Raw genomic sequence first — 17,164 nt, 5'->3', positions numbered from 1 at the left:
GATTCATAACAGTAGCAAAATTACAGTTAGGAAGTAGCAAAGAAAATAATTTTATGGTTGGGGGTCACCACAACATGAGGATCTGTATTAAGGGGTCCCGGCATTAGAAAGGCTGAGAACCACTGCAAAGGTTCGCATCACAAGGAGAAAAAGATTTTTATAAATATATGAGGTGGCGATGTTAACTTATTGTGATAATCACTTACCGCTAAATACAGGTCACTGTGCTGTCCACCTTAAACTTATACAGTGCTGTGTCTCAATCATATCTCAATAAAACTGGGGGCCGGGGTGGGGGGGAATGGAAACCAGTATTTAACGGATTATCAGTAAAATAAAATCAAGAACTATAAACAGCTTGATAGATAAAAGTTACCAACACACACACACACACACACACACACACACACACACACACACACAGAGAGAGAGAAGGGAAAAAGGAAAGAAAAAGCAGAGTCCCCAGGGACAGCTGGTCGCACGGCTGGCTCTGCAGCCTGCGCTCCCCAGTTCAGGGAGAGGCCACGGGAGACAGGCAGGGCCCAGCTGCTGCTCCAGCTGCGGCAGCTGCGGGGCTGAGCTGAGTAGAACCTTGGTCAGCACATAGCCCAGCGCCTGTGCTGACCTCATGCCCCAGGACCACATGGAATAGGAGGACTTGCCGTTCTTGGCTGGGTAAGGCCAGGTGCCAATCCACTGGTACCCCTCCTTTCAACAGGTGTGGTCTAACTTCCCTCCCCTGGAAACAGGCTGGCTTGGCCAAGAAGCTGTGGCGGCACTTACGCTCAGCGGCTCCTGGGGCGAGGTCCTGGAAAACACTGCAGCTTCTGGCACAGCCCGTTGGACCCCAGCCATTCAATGAAGACCAAACTGCCCAATGAAGGGCTACGTAAAGCTCCAGCTGAGCTCCGGCCTTCGGCCAGTAGCCCCTAGTCAACCAGGTGAGGACCCCAGGTTGGCAGTGGATCTGCCCACCCCCTCAAGCCATTTCAGCCAGGGAGCTACTAACTAGCCCTCGCCATGTCTTCTTCAATCACCTGACCCCACATTCACGGAATATAGCGATGGTTGCATAACCCACTCAATTTGAGGTCGTTTGTTAAATATTAGTAGATGGCTGGAACACAATTTCTTGGAGCTTCTACTATCTGGTAGGCACCAGAAAGGTCAAGGTATAGTGGGGATGATTTATATTTTCCCTTTTCAACTCAGAATAAGAATAATTAACCCTTAAGTTGGGCAACTCATCTTCAGCAAGCAGGTACTCCTATCCAATTTCCAGATTTAAGCTGAAGTTGTCACTGTACATTAAAGTAGAATTTTGTGCCTCTAGAATAATTTTCTCATCTGCTTATTAGCTAGCTGTGTGACCTGGGACACTGAATATCTCTCAGGCTTACTTTCTATATTGAGCAGTAGAAATAATACCCAAGGTTCTCCCCAGTGCTACTTAGAATTGAATGAGTTCATTTGTGCAATTAGTGCCAGGAACAGAGAAGGGACTCACTAAGTAGCAATTTTCCCCCTTTTATATGAATGCTCATGTTAGGTTAGTGGAAATAGGGCATGACTCAAACATATCCTTGAAGGATCACGGGGCTATCTTTTTCCCGTTAAAGTTCAAAAGTATTCTTTTAAATACTCTATTCAAATTGTACCCTCACCATAAGCCTTGTTGATTGGCTCAGGCCCTGTGTCAAATAGCACAAGATCACGTAAGACCTGCCTGCGTGTGTGTGGGCTAAGTTATACATCCCCCAAATTCAGGGTGGACTAAGTTATACATCCCCCAAATTCAGTGGCTCCCACACCACGTTTATTTCTTGCTCATCTCCACCTGTGGTCACCACACTCTGGAATGTTGCCATGGCAGAGGGGGAGGGAGAAGGGATATTGATATTGACTTACCCCTTCTCCTCAAATGTAACCATCTCATTTCTGCTCTGTCCCATTGACCTAAGCAAGTCATATGGCCATACCTAACTTCAAGGGGGATATGAAAACCTACCACATGCCTGGTATAGTTGGAGAACCGCATTAATGACAACCACAGGGATCTTAGTTTATGGAGCATTTGTCACAATGATTATCCAATGTAATTCTCACATATCCAAGATAGCAATCAATTAATTAAACGTGATAATTACAAGGTGTCATCAAACACCCAGAAAAACAGAAAACCCAATATAAACAGTTTGAATAACTGCCCACCATTCTGAGGGAAAACACCTTGAGTCTATGAAATAGGTGTGAACCTGCTGTTTGCTTAAGATTTGCCTGCCTCTTAGTGTTTCTTGTGAATGGAATTCTCATTTTGCTGTTTGTTTGCAAAATGGCCTCTGAGTGATGGCCTATTACAGTATCACCTTAAATACTGTGATCTTTCAATATTGGAGGAAAAACTGGCCTTCTCCCCTACCCCCCTTAAAATAGCCCAGCACGCATCACAGCTAACACATCACTTCTTGGGAAAATTTCATTTGGACTACTAGTATATCATGTTTTTCGCCGTAAGGACTGACTTTAGATTCTGACCCCCCTGGGGGCGGAGGGAAGATGAGGCGCTACTTTTATCCCTTGTCCAATAGATGAGGGGATAAACAAAAGCTCAACAGTCAAGTAGTAAGGACACGGAGCAAAAAGGTGGCTCCGCATCCTCATCTCCTCAAGCCAGGTCCCTGTGAGGGATAGCTTAGATTCACCTGAAGACTGTGGCTCCACCACGCTGGCTCCCAGCTCAATGTCTCAGCCACCTTGTCTGTGTCCACAAGGGAGATGAGAGTGTGAGAGGCATGAGGCTAAGAGCCAGCTGCACTGTTCTAAGTTAACCTGGGCAAGGAAGTGTGTGGGTTTCAAAGCCTGACAGCTATGTGTCAGGTATCCAGGGGGAAAAAAAGAGAGAGGGTTTATCAAGCCCATTTAATTATGCCCACAGAGCTCACGTGAGATTTGTGAAAAGAGGGAGAATTGGATGGCCCATGCATGTCAATGTCAGGGAAAGCTCACTAAACTTCACTCCTCTGCTCACATCAATAAATATTTATCTTTTTTTTTAAATATACTTTATTGATTTTTTACAGAGAGGAAGGGAGACAGATAGAGAACTAGAAATGTCGATGAGAGAGAAACATTGACCAGTTGCCTCTTGCACACCCCCTATCGGGGATGTGCCAGCAACCATGCCCTTGACTGGAATCGAACCTGGGACCTTTCGGTCCACAGACCGACACTCTACCACTGAGCCAAATCAGGTTCGGCAAATATTTATCTTTTCTACATCTGTACAAATAATTCATAAGGCGGCACTGTGATGTGGCCACTATATTTTCTCTTGATTTAAAGATTAAGGGGGAGTGGTCAACTTCTAGATCCAGATGACCTGAAAACTTCCCGTAACAGCTGGAAATGAAGGGGGAATATATGTAACATATAATAAATATAAATATATGTAATATTTGTAAGGTTTGAGATGCAGGAAACTGACCACCAAGACATTTTAAAGTAAAATTTATTCTCCAGTAATAAGTGGGACTCATTACGGAGGTAGAGAAATCAGAATTGAAGGAGTGGGGAGACGGGAAGAGGACCCAGCTGGGCTGCCTCCATGGATGGCGATGGAGAGAAGCAACACGTGGCTGGTCCCGGGGGTCTTTTTAAGGGGAGGAACAAGAAAGGGTTGGACCTAGGGTGGAACAGGAAGGGGTGGGCTCCAGGGCACTTTGGCATGCGTTGATTGATGGTTCAATGTCTTGGTGATGTCTCTGTGACAGATGCCAGTAATGTCATAACTCCGCCCACCAGTTGGGGGGAGGGAGAATCACACAATATCTTTCAAAATGCATAGCTTAGTAAGTCAGGAAACATAGAGAAAACCTCCAGGATGAGGATGGAAGGACTAAAAGTTCAAATATGGACGTGTGACTGGGTGTGCTTTTGATATTTGCCAACATGGCAAGATGGGCAGGAGGAAAGGGAGGAAAAGGTAGAGTAGAACTGCAATCCTTTTTACCTAATAAAAAAAGAGCCATGCAAATTAACCATCACTCCACTATGCCCACAGCTAGAGTATGCAAATTAACCCAACAAAGATGGAGATTAATTTGCATAGGCAGGCAGAGCGGTGTAAAGCCTAATATGAGGGGAAGGGGGATGGTGGAGGGAGCTACTGGAGTGGTGCTCCAGACAGAATCGAGGACTTGCTGGCTCCAGGCGGCCAGAGCAGGGACTTGCCAGCTCCCAGGTGGCCAGAGGCAGGAACTTGCCATCTCCTGGGCAGCTGGGGTGGTGAGCAGGGATTTGTTGGCTCCCAGGCAACTGCAAGTGAAGCCAGGGGCCTATTCTTGCACGAATATCATGCAGCAGGTCTCTAGTTTCTACATAAATCCTGAGCCTTCAAAAGAGCACATCCTGAGTGGCACGGATATGATAGTGAAGTTCAGCTTTGCAGTGGGGCAAGGTATGTTAAAGGGAAGAACATTACTAGATATAGTTGGCTTTGGGGCCCCACTCTCCCCAACGCCACCCCCACCTTCAAGAGTTCAAAGCCAGCTCCTCTCTCACTTACTAGTCCTAGACCTGACTTAGGTTACATAACCTCACTGCACCTCACTTTCTGTGACTGGGCTGTTGTGAAGAACTGATAAGTTTAGTGCCTATGTGCTGAAATAGCACAGTACCTGGCACATAAAAGTCGTGTTCAAAAAATGGTAGGGCAATCAAAACACGTTTTTCTCCCACAATTCAACAGTTTTCCTCAAGAAAGTCAAGAAATGGTAATACATTATCTGAAAATGTAATGAGAAATATACTTCATCTTTAGTTGTAAAGGACTAAGATTTCACATCTATATCAGATGCTAATCAAATGACCAGGAAAAAAAAAGGCTGAAATTAACAAAGGTTACAAGTTCCTCTAGCCCAACCCCCGGCTCAGTGGTTAAGCGTTGACCTATGAACCAGGAGGTCACAGTTCGATTCCTGGTCAGGGCACATGCTGGGGTTGGGAGCTCGATCTCCACTATGAGGTGTACAGGAGGCAAGCAATCAATGATTTCCTCTCATCACTGATGTTTCTCTCTCTCTCCCTTCCTCTCTGAAATATACATATATTTTGTTAAATATATACATTTTACATATATATATATATATATGTAAAAACAAAACAAAAAACTTCCTCCACAGTTAAATCACTCCGTTAATACACACAAATGTTTTGGATAACTATTATCCAAATTCTTTTAATGCCCCTGGCATAATTAAAACAGTTTTTTGTTTACTAGGGGAAAGCAGAAATCAGTTGGAATTATACATAAAAGCCACAATATATATATATATATATATAACTGCGGGAAGGAGGAAAGTCAGCCCTTCGAACAAAAAAATAGCCAACTGAATGGCCTTGAAGAGAACCTAGTTATCCCAGGGCCTTGGTTTTCTTCAAAAAGGAGGGTGTGAAATCGTGTCTTCAGCAGTCCCTTCCAGCTCTGATTTTATGACAGCTGCTGCCATTGCAACAAAAACTATCCATCCATGTGGCCCACCCATTCCACAAAAGCAGCACGCAGAGTATCATTTTAAGAGCCAGAGTCAAATTCTTGTTTTGCATTTTAAAGTGCTACATGACTGCTAAGGTTAAAACTCTTCTCTGTGGAAAATCAGAAAGGTTGAATCATCAGGATAAGACCCATCCCCACTGCAAACCAGAGTGGATTTTCAATCCAGTAGAAAATGTGAATTGACAAAGCAAGCAAAAATTAGCTCAAATAGCTGCAGTCCTCCTCTCGGAATGGTGCAGCTTGGTGGGTTGTTTGCTGTTTATGCCACAGGAAGCAATGAGGCTGGAAGCATGAATGTGATATGCCTGGAAACTGGGATCTTCATTTGGCAGGGAGGGAGTCTTCTCCAATGAAAAATAACACAACTAAAGATTACAAATTCTTTTTTTAAAAATATATTTTATTGATTTTTTACAGAGAGGAAGAGAGAGGGATAGAGAGTTAGAAACATCGATGGAAGAGAAACATCGATCAGCTGCCTCCTGCACACTCCCCACATGCCCCTGACTGGAATTGAACCCAGGACCTTTCAGTCTGCAGGCTGACGCTCTATCCACTGAGCCAAACCGGCTTTGGCAAGATTACAAATTCTTAATCAGAATTGTTTTCGTAGGATTTTAATATTGGGGGGCAAGGGGATAGGGCGATGCATGGAGGTAAATCACCCACTGTCAATCATGTATTTGCAAATTTTGATTCTTAACAGCCACTGGATTCATACACTCTTAGAGCTGTTTCTCCATGTACACATACAGTGAGCGACATTGTCCAAATAACTTTTGAGTAAAGTGGAACTTAGGAAGAAAAAATCACTTGAGAAATCAAATCTCGTAGAATGGAAATACTTTAACCACAGCATTCACACGTCCCACATGCTTATCTAAACAGAGGCAATGCAATTAGACCGCCTTCACTCAAAACGGTGTCAGAAGGCAACTACCCTATTTACTGGCCACTGATAAGTTATGACAACACTATTTCACAGCCTGTCACTGCACTTCTTTTAACCCCCGGGTGCTAGGATTCAGGATTTCTGCAACACTAGGACTTATCTCAAATGCTTTAGTGCAAAACGTTTAAAAAAAGAAAAGAAAAAGGGGGGTGGGGGGAGAAACTAGGGTTGCAATGCCATATTCAGAAAGGAGATAATGACTTGGAAATAAAAAGTGGGAAAGTGATGAACTGCCATTTATCAGTTTTGCTAAGTTTTCTATTTTTTAATAGAGAGGAAAACTTTAAACTTCAAACATCAATCTAGCAGGCCTAGAAATTCTTTGGGAAACCCCCAAAACACAGACAACTTTTAGGTTACGTCTAGTAGGTGTTTGTATTGTTCCAATATAATAATAAAATGTATGACTTTATGATCTAGAGTGCTTATAGTTACTAACCAGATAAATTTGGCAAAAGATACCTCATATTCCTTCTCACAATGAAAATTTGAAAATTAATTTTGGAAAAAAAAAGATTCGGTAGATATCATACCTACATAAATACTATCAGTATTATTGTTCAATATAAAATATAGTAAGCGAATGTCCTTACTTTAGTCATTGAACTATTTGTCTTCCTTTATAGGACTGGAAAAAGAAGCTACAGAAGAAAAATAATTGTTTTTGCCCAACAGTTTAAAAAGTCTGAGGTCCCTGCTACCTAACTGCACTGCCCCCACCCCTCACCCCCACTCTACTGCCCTCCCTCCGCAGACAAATATTTTGGTCACTTACTTGTAATCTGACACCGACTTCAGCAGATCACAGCACAGCATCTGTAACAGCCACGCAACTCACAGAAACAGTGTGGATTACCCATAAAAAGCTTGGGATTCCTTCAAGATATTCTTTCTGGAAACTTCCCTGCAAGCATCCCTGACATATAATCAGGGAAGGAAAACATTCAGGTTTCCTAAATCTTGTCATATTCATAGCAGCATCATTGTTTACAGAGGGGAATCTCTTTCCAGGTGACTTTAAGAATCCTGGAGTCTGGGATTAAGCAAGGCAACCTCTCTGGATGGAGGTCACAATAAATATTTCAGAGTCCAAGTAAAGACTGGGCTTAGTCAGGGCCCAAGAAATACCTCTCACTTACAGGTATCAATCCACTGGACCAGGTATTACTTATATGGATTATTTCGTTTAGTGAAATCAATCCTTTGGCTAGGTTTTAAAACCAACCCCCCTTTATAAACAATGAGGCAGGTTAGGTAAGTCACAAATCCAGGATCTCACTGCTGGATAAGGGCAGAGTTGGGATTTAAAACCAATCCGTTTGTTTATGAAGTTTATTACATCATATTCCTACCTTCCTCCTTGGGCAAACTGGTTTCTGGCCAACTGGGTAAAAGGACCGGCCCAAGAAGTTCCATCATCTCAGTGAGGAAGGAGGAAACAGCACTATTAAAAAGAAAACAGAAGAACCACAGCAGCTGTAGTTTTTAAATACCTGCAGAAAAGGTGCACACCAGGCCTCGGGGTAGGTACGAGGGACATGTGACATATGGCCTGGCTCCAGCCCTTCCTAAACTCAGCCACAGGGTCCACAGAGATTACCCCAAAGGTGCCAAGACCTGGGGGAAGGCATTTCATGTGAATCAGCAAGAATACGCGTGCTTCGTTTTGGTTTGGAAGTATTTTGCATCCTAACACTGAACAAGTGACTTTGGGATTCTGTTCACTTCTGACTAGGATGTCACCGATCCATTCTAAAACATAATCAAGAAACGGTTGCGCTGAAAATCCACGCGATAATAAAGAAACAAGTCACAAGTAACAGAAGATCGCCTTCTCGCTTACGGACCTGGCATGCAGTGCAGTTCCCACCCCAACCCCCACCCCATTTTCTTGTGAACTTTAAGCCAGAATGGAGAACCAGACTCACCTCGTTCACACAGGTGCCTAATATAAGGTGACCAGACCTCCCGTTTTTGTTTTTTTTAATTATTTAGTAGAGGCCCAGTGCATGAAATTCATGCATTGGAGGGGAGGATCCCTCAGGCTGGCCTGCCCCTCCTCACAGTCCAGGAGCCTTCAGGGGCAGGAGGCGACCTGGCGATCAGGGGAAGGTGACGCCCCATCACACCTGTTGCTGCCACTGCCGGCAGCATAAGCCTTGGCTGGTCCTGGTTACCTGAGCCTTGGGTGGCTGGGCAGCCACTGAGGCTTGCCTGTGCCTTGGGCCAGCCCTGGGTGGCTGGGGGGCTTAGAGGACTGGAGGACTCCAAAGGCAGGGGCAGAGTGGCCAGCTGCCCCAGCAGGCCTAAGTCCCATCTTTGACAGCATATTCCCTACTTATTGGCTGTGGGTGCTGCCATCTTTGTAATAGCGTGAGGGCAAATTAGCATATTCCCTCTTTATTAGATACTAGAGGCTTGGTGCCCTCAGCCGAGCCAAAATCCTTGGGGGATGTCCGACTGCGTTTCCCAGGTATCGGGCCGAAACTGGCAGTTAGACATTCCTCACAACCTAGTACCACTGGCTCCTACACCTGCCAGATCACCCCCGTTTCTCTACCTGACCCCCTACCCCACCCCCGCGCCAGTCTGGTTGCCCCCAACTGCCCCCCTGCTGGCCTGGTCACCCCACACAGCCTGCTGTTAGATTGTTATTGTGAAAGCATCATGACCAATTCGTGTAGTATTCTTTTACTAGTATAGATGATTTACCACAAGGTCAGGAATTGTTTTTTTTTTTTTTTTTTACTGTTTCACTTCATTATTGCTGTGTGTGTGTGCCATGTGACGTAGGTGCTTATGTAGGTGGGTTCCGACTCATGGTGAAAACGTCATGCCATAGCAACAGAGCTCTGAGGTAACCCGAGGACCTACTGTACACATTTGTCTGTAGAGCTAAAAAGTGACTTTATACTGGGTGTACTTAAGCCCAACTTTAAAAACTGCCCATGGCTTGAAATGCTGTTAATCATCAAAGATGCTGTAGAAATTAATGTTTTAAAGTCCGGTTAAACCTCCTTCACAAAACTTCTCTGATTATTTAATGCAGAAGTTATAAACAGCTGCCCAGAACCCAGCTTTAAGAGTCTGAGAACCAAAAAATTAAGAAACTGTAATTTCTAACAATATTTTATATATAAATTTGTATTTCCAACTTTGTTTGAAATACTATCAGGAATTCTGACATGACAACTGGCTAGAACCAGGGATGTAAGCTAATCTGAGTCCAATGACTCACTCAACTGTTTAACTTGCTTATTTATAAATCACTTTCTTCAATATTTGCCTAATCTTAACCTACCTTTCCCTTTTTGATTACTATAGCTCTTTAATTTTTTCACTAACACATTAACTATACCTTTCTTTACAACTCAGGTCTTTGCACATTTTTTAAAGCTACAACTGGCCCATTATTCAAGCTATCCTGTTTTTATAGTCTCACACAATGCCTTCCAGAGATAGTGCTTAATGAAATGAACAATGACTGGTATCACTGAGCAGTTTTTACCGAAATTCTATAAAGGAACACTACAAGCAAAACAAAACTGGATCAGGGGGCTAGGTTTGAAAACATCAAATGCAAAACCAACATACATAAATGTGGTTTTTTTCATGTTTATGATTTGAGTTCTCAATCAGATTCCATTTATTAGTCTATTATTAATTATAAATGAAGACTATAAAAATAGCATCTTTTCAAACAGTAAAATATGCCCATATAGTAATTAAAGAAAACAACTTTGCTAAATATAAGTAACTCGCAGGTTTGGGTTAAGTGAATGATATAGGTGGTAGAGATTTTTGCTGGTTAAGTTCAAATATCCTAAAAATGAGGAATTACGAAGTTCAAATTAAATAATGCAAGTAAACAAAAGAAGCAAGTTCCCATAATCTGAGCAGTATGTACCGAAATTCGCTGCAGTAAGAAATGCTCAATGAACATGTTTGTCTTGGCGATGGAAAGATAACTTGAGCACTCGTGCAATGGTTATCTCCAAGGTCACTTACCCATAGATATGGTAGGCCACTACTAAAAATTCTGAACACTATCTCCTCCCATACTTTCTCTAATATTAGAAGAAACTATAAAATTTAAATAGATGTTTAATGGAGTATATATCAAATGTTAACTTTATTTTTAAATTCAATACAGATAAAAACTGAATTTGAAAACAATGCATGTTTCTCATTATATTAGATATTCCTATCCTAAGCAATTTAAAAAATGTCTTTGATATTTTAAAGGTTATTGGATGAACTATGGATACATTTAAATGTGAAGTCTCCAAAGATTTCCATGGTCCAAGGGTCTTTTCTCAGCCCTGAGCCACATACAAAGCTATCATGTAATAATTAGAAGCCTTAAATTTATAGTAAGATTAATATAAGCTGAAAGCGTGCTGGAAAGGTTAATATAAATCATATTATGTTATCAAATTTCGTTATAATGTTAGCGATAAGTTGCATTAACAGAAATGCTGGTATGTCTGGTCCCCCCGGAATTTTAAGTTCCACTGCACGCTGCCCATTTTAGACCACAGTGCTGAATGCCTGGCAGAGGTTGTTTAGGATATCCAGAAACCATGTCAAAGAAGAGGAGGCTGAGGGGAAAACAGCCTAAGAATAAAGGAAGGTGACAGTTAAATGGTATTGTGAAACAGTCTTACTTTACTAAAAGCTCTGGAAGGAAGAATTAGAAACAGATTTTAACTCAGCATTTCTAACAGAACTAACAAAGTAATGGACTTCTTTAAAGTATCTGAGCAGAGGGATGGCCATTAAAAGTTATTCAGAAGAGAATCCCAAGTATTTATAGGTATTGCTTCAGAAAATCTTCAAAAACAATTTCTACACATTGTAGAAAAAGTTTTTAATTTTCTTGTTGTGACCTAGGTGAACATGGGAAATTATAACCAGTTTAGTAATCAGTTGCCACATCTATAAAACAAAGAGGTTGGAGAACATGAGCTTTAAAGCCATAGCTTTGCCAATAACATCAATGATTTAAGAAATTTGCTAAAAATGTTAACAAAATATTAAATTGCCAGTTTTATATGATGTGGCCAGCCTTACAAAACTGGAAACAGTGAGTAGGCAACATAAAAATTTGACAAGAACTGCCTTTTTGTGAAAAAGATGGACCAAGTACTTCCTTAACCTAACTAAAACTCTAGCAGATAACGTCGCCAATACTTAATGTAGGATAAAATGTTAACCAATTTAAAAGTAATCTAAAATATTGTATCAGCATGTAAATTGTTCCACAGGAACAAAAATCAAATACTTACAGAAGCACATTAAGTCCTTTAAGCCACCAGGCATCATTTAATAACTACCTACACGCCGAAGTATGCCAGTAGCCTGAAATACTCTTTAATTTGCCCAATTAACTCTCTCAAATCACATACTAGATTTATGTTTCAAAGTATATTTAAACTCCAACTATACACACAATTTATAAATTTCCTTTAACATTTAAATATCTTTAAAGGGGGAGAGGTTGAAGAAGGGTGTTCAGGAATTAATGAGTACAGTATTTAGTCTTTAAGCGAAAGGAAGTAATTACAGACCCTTTGATGGGTCACACCAAACACATTTTATTTATGATTTAGAAAGAATTTGTAACTTGTCTACTGCCTGTTACAGGAATGGAAAGTCAAATGCACATTTTACACACTATACTAATTACTTTTGTACATCACATAAAATACCTAATACTGAAACTAAGACCAAGATCTACATATAGTATCATTCCCTGCTATCTATTAATACAAATAAACATTTTTTCCATAGTATAGTGCTTAGACTGTTTCTCTAACAGAAAGATTTGCTAAAAATGTGGTTAACAAAAATAATAAATTATCAAACTTATGAAATGCACTTTAAGATGAAGAGAAAGCTCTCCTTTTTGGATCCAATTTTGAATAAAAACCACATACTTTAACCCATCAGATCAGATCCTAACCAATTAATAAAGTGCAAAGCTGTGTGTTTAAGACTATTGCTTTAAAGACTACTTTATCTAAAGAGTAGTCTTTGTGGAAAGATGCTAAATATGTAATCAGAATGTACTTACATTTTTAAAACAAGACCACACTTGGGAAGAAAAGAAGCCAGACTTAGAGACTAGAACAAAGGTATCAAAGTACTTTGGCCAAAATTAGTATAAATAGACTTTATTGAAGTCAGTGCCTCTGTACTGAGACAGAAGATTGTGTCTACATAAGCACAAGTTGTAACATTTCACAACTTCTAAAAAGGAATGTCAACAATTACAACGATCATGCATACCATGGTCGATAATCACATTTTAGAAGCATTTTCAACCATTTCTAAAGAAATGCTTATAACATCGTTATATATAGAACTACTTTCAATAAACTGCAAAACATTGATCGACTTTTCCAGTATGAGCTACAGTGTCAACATAAAAGGGAGGCATAAATGTTTAATTTATGAAATCAGAATGGAATATTTACTGTAAAGAAAAATTAAAAAGCTTTCAAATAAAGGCCATTATTGAACCAACGTGAAGAGCACAACTTGAACTTTTCAGTTCATTCATCTTTTAAAGCTGTCCTCTGAATAACTTCAGTTCTAAGCATTGAATTCAGTACTGTGAATATTCCTTGGATTGAAGTTTGGCAATGATGCGGTCCAACTGTCTCTTTGCTTCACACTGTGGGAAATTGCTCATGTCATAATATTGAGGGGCAATTTTCACCAACCTGTCCAGAAGAGGGGAAAAAAATTACCAAATTAACATTTAATTAGTTCTGGAGTGCTAATAAGATAGGCATTGCCCATGAATAAACTGATAAAATTATAAATTGCCTAAATCCTTATAAACACTTCTTTTAGCAATGTATAATTCTAGTAAGCTCTAAGTTTTCTAATGTTGGACTTTCCATAAACTTAAAAATAAAATCAAGATAAATAAAAAAACAACAACAAAAAACACATGCTTTACTTATATTAAAGCTATTAACATAAAGGCATTCATTTATTCATTCTAGAACACTATTTTAACGAATCTCTCTTAGGTTATAGTAATACAGGTCTATAAAGGAAACATCTTGATATTCAAATGATTGGATCTTTTCATTTTCAAAGTTTTAATAACTATAAATGTAAGTAGATACCCCAAAGAATACAGTTGACTGAAATCTTTTTAATGTTTAGCCATATAATTTCTTCTCAACAAAGTATGTAAGATAAAATGGTAATGTCCTATACAATTTAAGTGTCAAAAGTCATAAATCACTGTATGAAAGAAGATTCACAATATATAGAAAAGTGACATCAACTAAATAAATGCTTTCAGTCCCACCATTCTTGGCTGATGTTTGCCATCATAAATTATTGAATGGATTCCCGGAGGGGGAGGAAAAAAAGCCCCAAAACACCCACACACAAAGGGTGGGGGATATGTGGGTGGGGTGTGTGTGTGTGTGCACACGAGCGCGAGAGCTAATTTTGCTTAAAATAACAGTTTGATTACATTTGGAAAAAAAGAGTATGCTAAGATACAAAGACAGGCATAATTTTTATTCTTGGTTATTTTGCTCTCAAAGCACAAACATATAAATAATAAATAGTTGAGAGCCAATTACAATGGGACAGATAAAATACAAAGACTGACAGACTCCTGGAACCGGGGAATTTGAATTAATCACAATAGCAGAAGTGCTCCAAAAACACTCTTGATGCTAGTCAACTGTAGCTTTTTATATTTGGTTCTAAATCCTGCCTGTATGTGTACCAATAATTCCCCTGTCATTTTAGCAAAGCAAAAATTTTAAGAGATCAACTATATGAGGTCAATGCTACTAACTACACACTGAAGTATATAGAATACGAAGTTCCTTTAAGAAGGAAAGGAAAGCCCAGCTGACTTGGTTCAATGGTTGAGCGTAGGCCTATGAACCAAAGGTCATGGTTTGATTTCAGGTTAGGGCAAATGCCCAGGTTGTGAGCTTGATTCTCAATGTGAGGCATACTGGAGACAGCCAATTGATGATTCTCTCTCATCATTAATGTTCCTAACTCTCCCAGTCCTCTTCTTTCTGAAATATATATATAAATAAATAAAAGAGAGAAAGGAAGAATGTCTCTCCTATAATAAAGCCAGATTCCATTTGAAGCAAAATGCTAACGAGCAAAAGATGTTGCTTACCATTCTGGCTTGATATCTGTACACGTCCGAATATAATTCTTTGTTGTAAGAACAAACTCATTATAAAGCACCCATTCAGGCTTGTGGTCAAGAACAGTGGAGGGATGCAACTGAACCACCTGGTTATCTTTCACAGTTAAGTAATGCCCTGTTCGTTCTAAATGTGCCACCTAAAACCAAAACACAGTAAATTATTACAAAACACAGTTAATTAATACAATGCTTCGATGTGCTGGTTATAAAACTAAAGTGGTGTATAGGCCTCACTTTTGCTTTTTATTCCACGGCTAGCCTTATCTATCACTGCCTGATAAGCAGGGATGAGCAAAGTACTGCAGGTCAAATGCAAATCACTGCCTGTATTTTTAAGGCTTGTCAACCAAGAATGGTTTAAACATCTTTAAATAATTGGGATAGGGGAGTAAAAAAAAATCTACCAACATTTGGTACTCCGGAAAGATCATAAAGTTTAAATATCAGTCAGTGTCCATAAGTAATGCTTCGTTGGACCAAAGGCATGCCCATTTGTCCATAGTTGCTTTTGCACTAGAAGAGCAAGCACAGCTGAGTAGTTTCAACAAGGGATCCAATGGGCCAGACAACCTGACACATTTTCTATCCAGTCTTTTTCCCTGCGGTAGACTATTGAGTAGGTTCTTTAGCACCACGGGACAACTATGGAGTAGATTAGCAAATACTAGAATATTCACATTTAAAATATAATAAAACCCTAATATGCAAATTGACCAAATGGCAGAATGACGAGTTGCTGTGATGCGCACTGACCACCTGCGGGGCAGACGCTCAACCCAGGAGCTGCCTCCTGATGGCCAGTGTGCTCCTACAGGGGAGCCAGAAGTGGGCTCACGGCTGGCCCCTTTGGCATATCCTCTGAGAAGGTTCGGCCATGCTGAGGAACCCCCCCCAACCCCATCCAAGTGAATGAATGTAGTGCACTGGGCCTCTAGTAGAAAAATAAAGAGTAAAAATGGAGAAGCAAAAAATACCTCAAAGACATAAGACTGTAGAAAAAAGTAGAGCTGAGCCACCAAGGCCAGGGGAGAGATGCCAGTGGTCCTGGGTCCCTATGGACAGCTGCAAACAAGCTGCTTCTACTGCCTTAAGACCAGCTTTGTGATGGGCTATGCCATGGGCATGGCGGCTGGGGCACCTTTTCATGTATCAAAATTGGAATGCTGGGTTGAGTATCAATGGGCGGGACTGGGAAAACCATGACGCAGAGCAGTGGCACCTTTGGCACATTCATGGTTATGGAGATGGGCACCCAATGCTAATCAGGGAAATGGGTGCCCACATCCACCCCATCCCATCAGTCCCAGGCAATATACTATAATAAAACAACTTTGAGTAATCAGAAAAACAAAGGGTGAAAAAGAGAAGATGCATGTGGCATTTGCCTGTATTTCTTCTGTCTATAATCAAACACATTGATTGATGATTTTCATCTAATATTTAACAAATGCTAAAGCAGATAACTATGCCCCTTCTAATTCTAGAACTCTAATAAGAGTGTGTATAAATAAAAATAAACAAGATAAGTGATGCATACTTTTTTTTTTTAACAAATTAATGCCTGAATATGGCTTTGTCCATCTTCCTTAAATTATTAAAAGCAAATTTAAGAACATGTAAAAAAGACACCAGCATATATATATATATATATATATATATATATATATATATATATATACACACACACATATATATATATATATAATATGCAGCCAAAAGTCTGGAGAATTTTAAAACTAAACTCTTCTGCTCAACTACCTTTGATAAGCATAAGATCTGAAAATAAGACTAGAGGCCCAGTACACAAACTTGTGCATGGGTAGGGTCCCTAGGTTTGGCTGGGAGACCAGGGTCAATCTGTGGGGCAACTGGCAGGGCCCTTGGGGGTTCCCCTGGCACCCATCTTGGCTGGCCTGGGGCCTGCAGGCAGCTCCTGTGTTGAGCATCTGCGCCAGTGCACATCACAGCGACCAGTTGTTCCATCGGTCGATTTGCATATTAGGTTTTTATTATAGGACACTGATATAAACATTCTTGCAATTACTTTGAATTCAAATACAGCATCTTTATTACAAAAGTAACACCCAAATGTCTTAGTTATAAATTCCAATGATCTATACTATTTGAGTATTTGAACTTTGGAGTGATCAGTTTCTACATAAAGAAGAAAGTGAACTATACTTCTGGACCAACCCAGACAGCTACTTCCTTTCAGTTCTGTTACAATGATATGCCTCCAATGGTGATCTAGATTCAAGGAAATTTTAATACATTATCAAAGTCAAGGGTTGGAATTTATATTGAATAAATAGCTAATACCACCTGAAAATAGCCAACATATCCATTTGGTATAAAAAACACTCCATTAATAAAGAATTTTAAAAATGATTTCTATTTAACTGAATTGGTAATTTGCTATTTAGAGAATCTGTTATTCATAGACAAATAA

General features: G+C 40.1%; 1 protein-coding gene across 1 annotated transcript in view; it reads right to left on the bottom strand.

The window, feature by feature from the left end:
• Nucleotides 1–12,666: 12,666 nt before the first annotated feature.
• DHX15 (DEAH-box helicase 15) overlaps nt 12,667–17,164 on the bottom strand; it is a 46,957-nt gene continuing 42,459 nt past the window's right edge. Inside the window, exons 13-14 of the mRNA XM_084890552.1 lie at nt 14,683–14,852; nt 12,667–13,234 (exon numbers count right to left, since the gene is read on the bottom strand). Of these exons, the coding sequence (XP_084746678.1) occupies nt 13,117–13,234; nt 14,683–14,852 (288 nt within the window). The 3' untranslated portion in view covers nt 12,667–13,116. The remainder of the gene's footprint in view (nt 13,235–14,682; nt 14,853–17,164) is intronic.

This window comes from Pipistrellus hanaki, assembly GCF_964339955.1.
Source record: "Pipistrellus hanaki genome assembly, chromosome: 1".
Classification (NCBI taxonomy): domain Eukaryota; kingdom Metazoa; phylum Chordata; class Mammalia; order Chiroptera; family Vespertilionidae; genus Pipistrellus; species Pipistrellus hanaki.
Note: the sequence above shows the minus strand (reverse complement) of the source record. Positions and strands in the feature narration are given on the sequence as shown.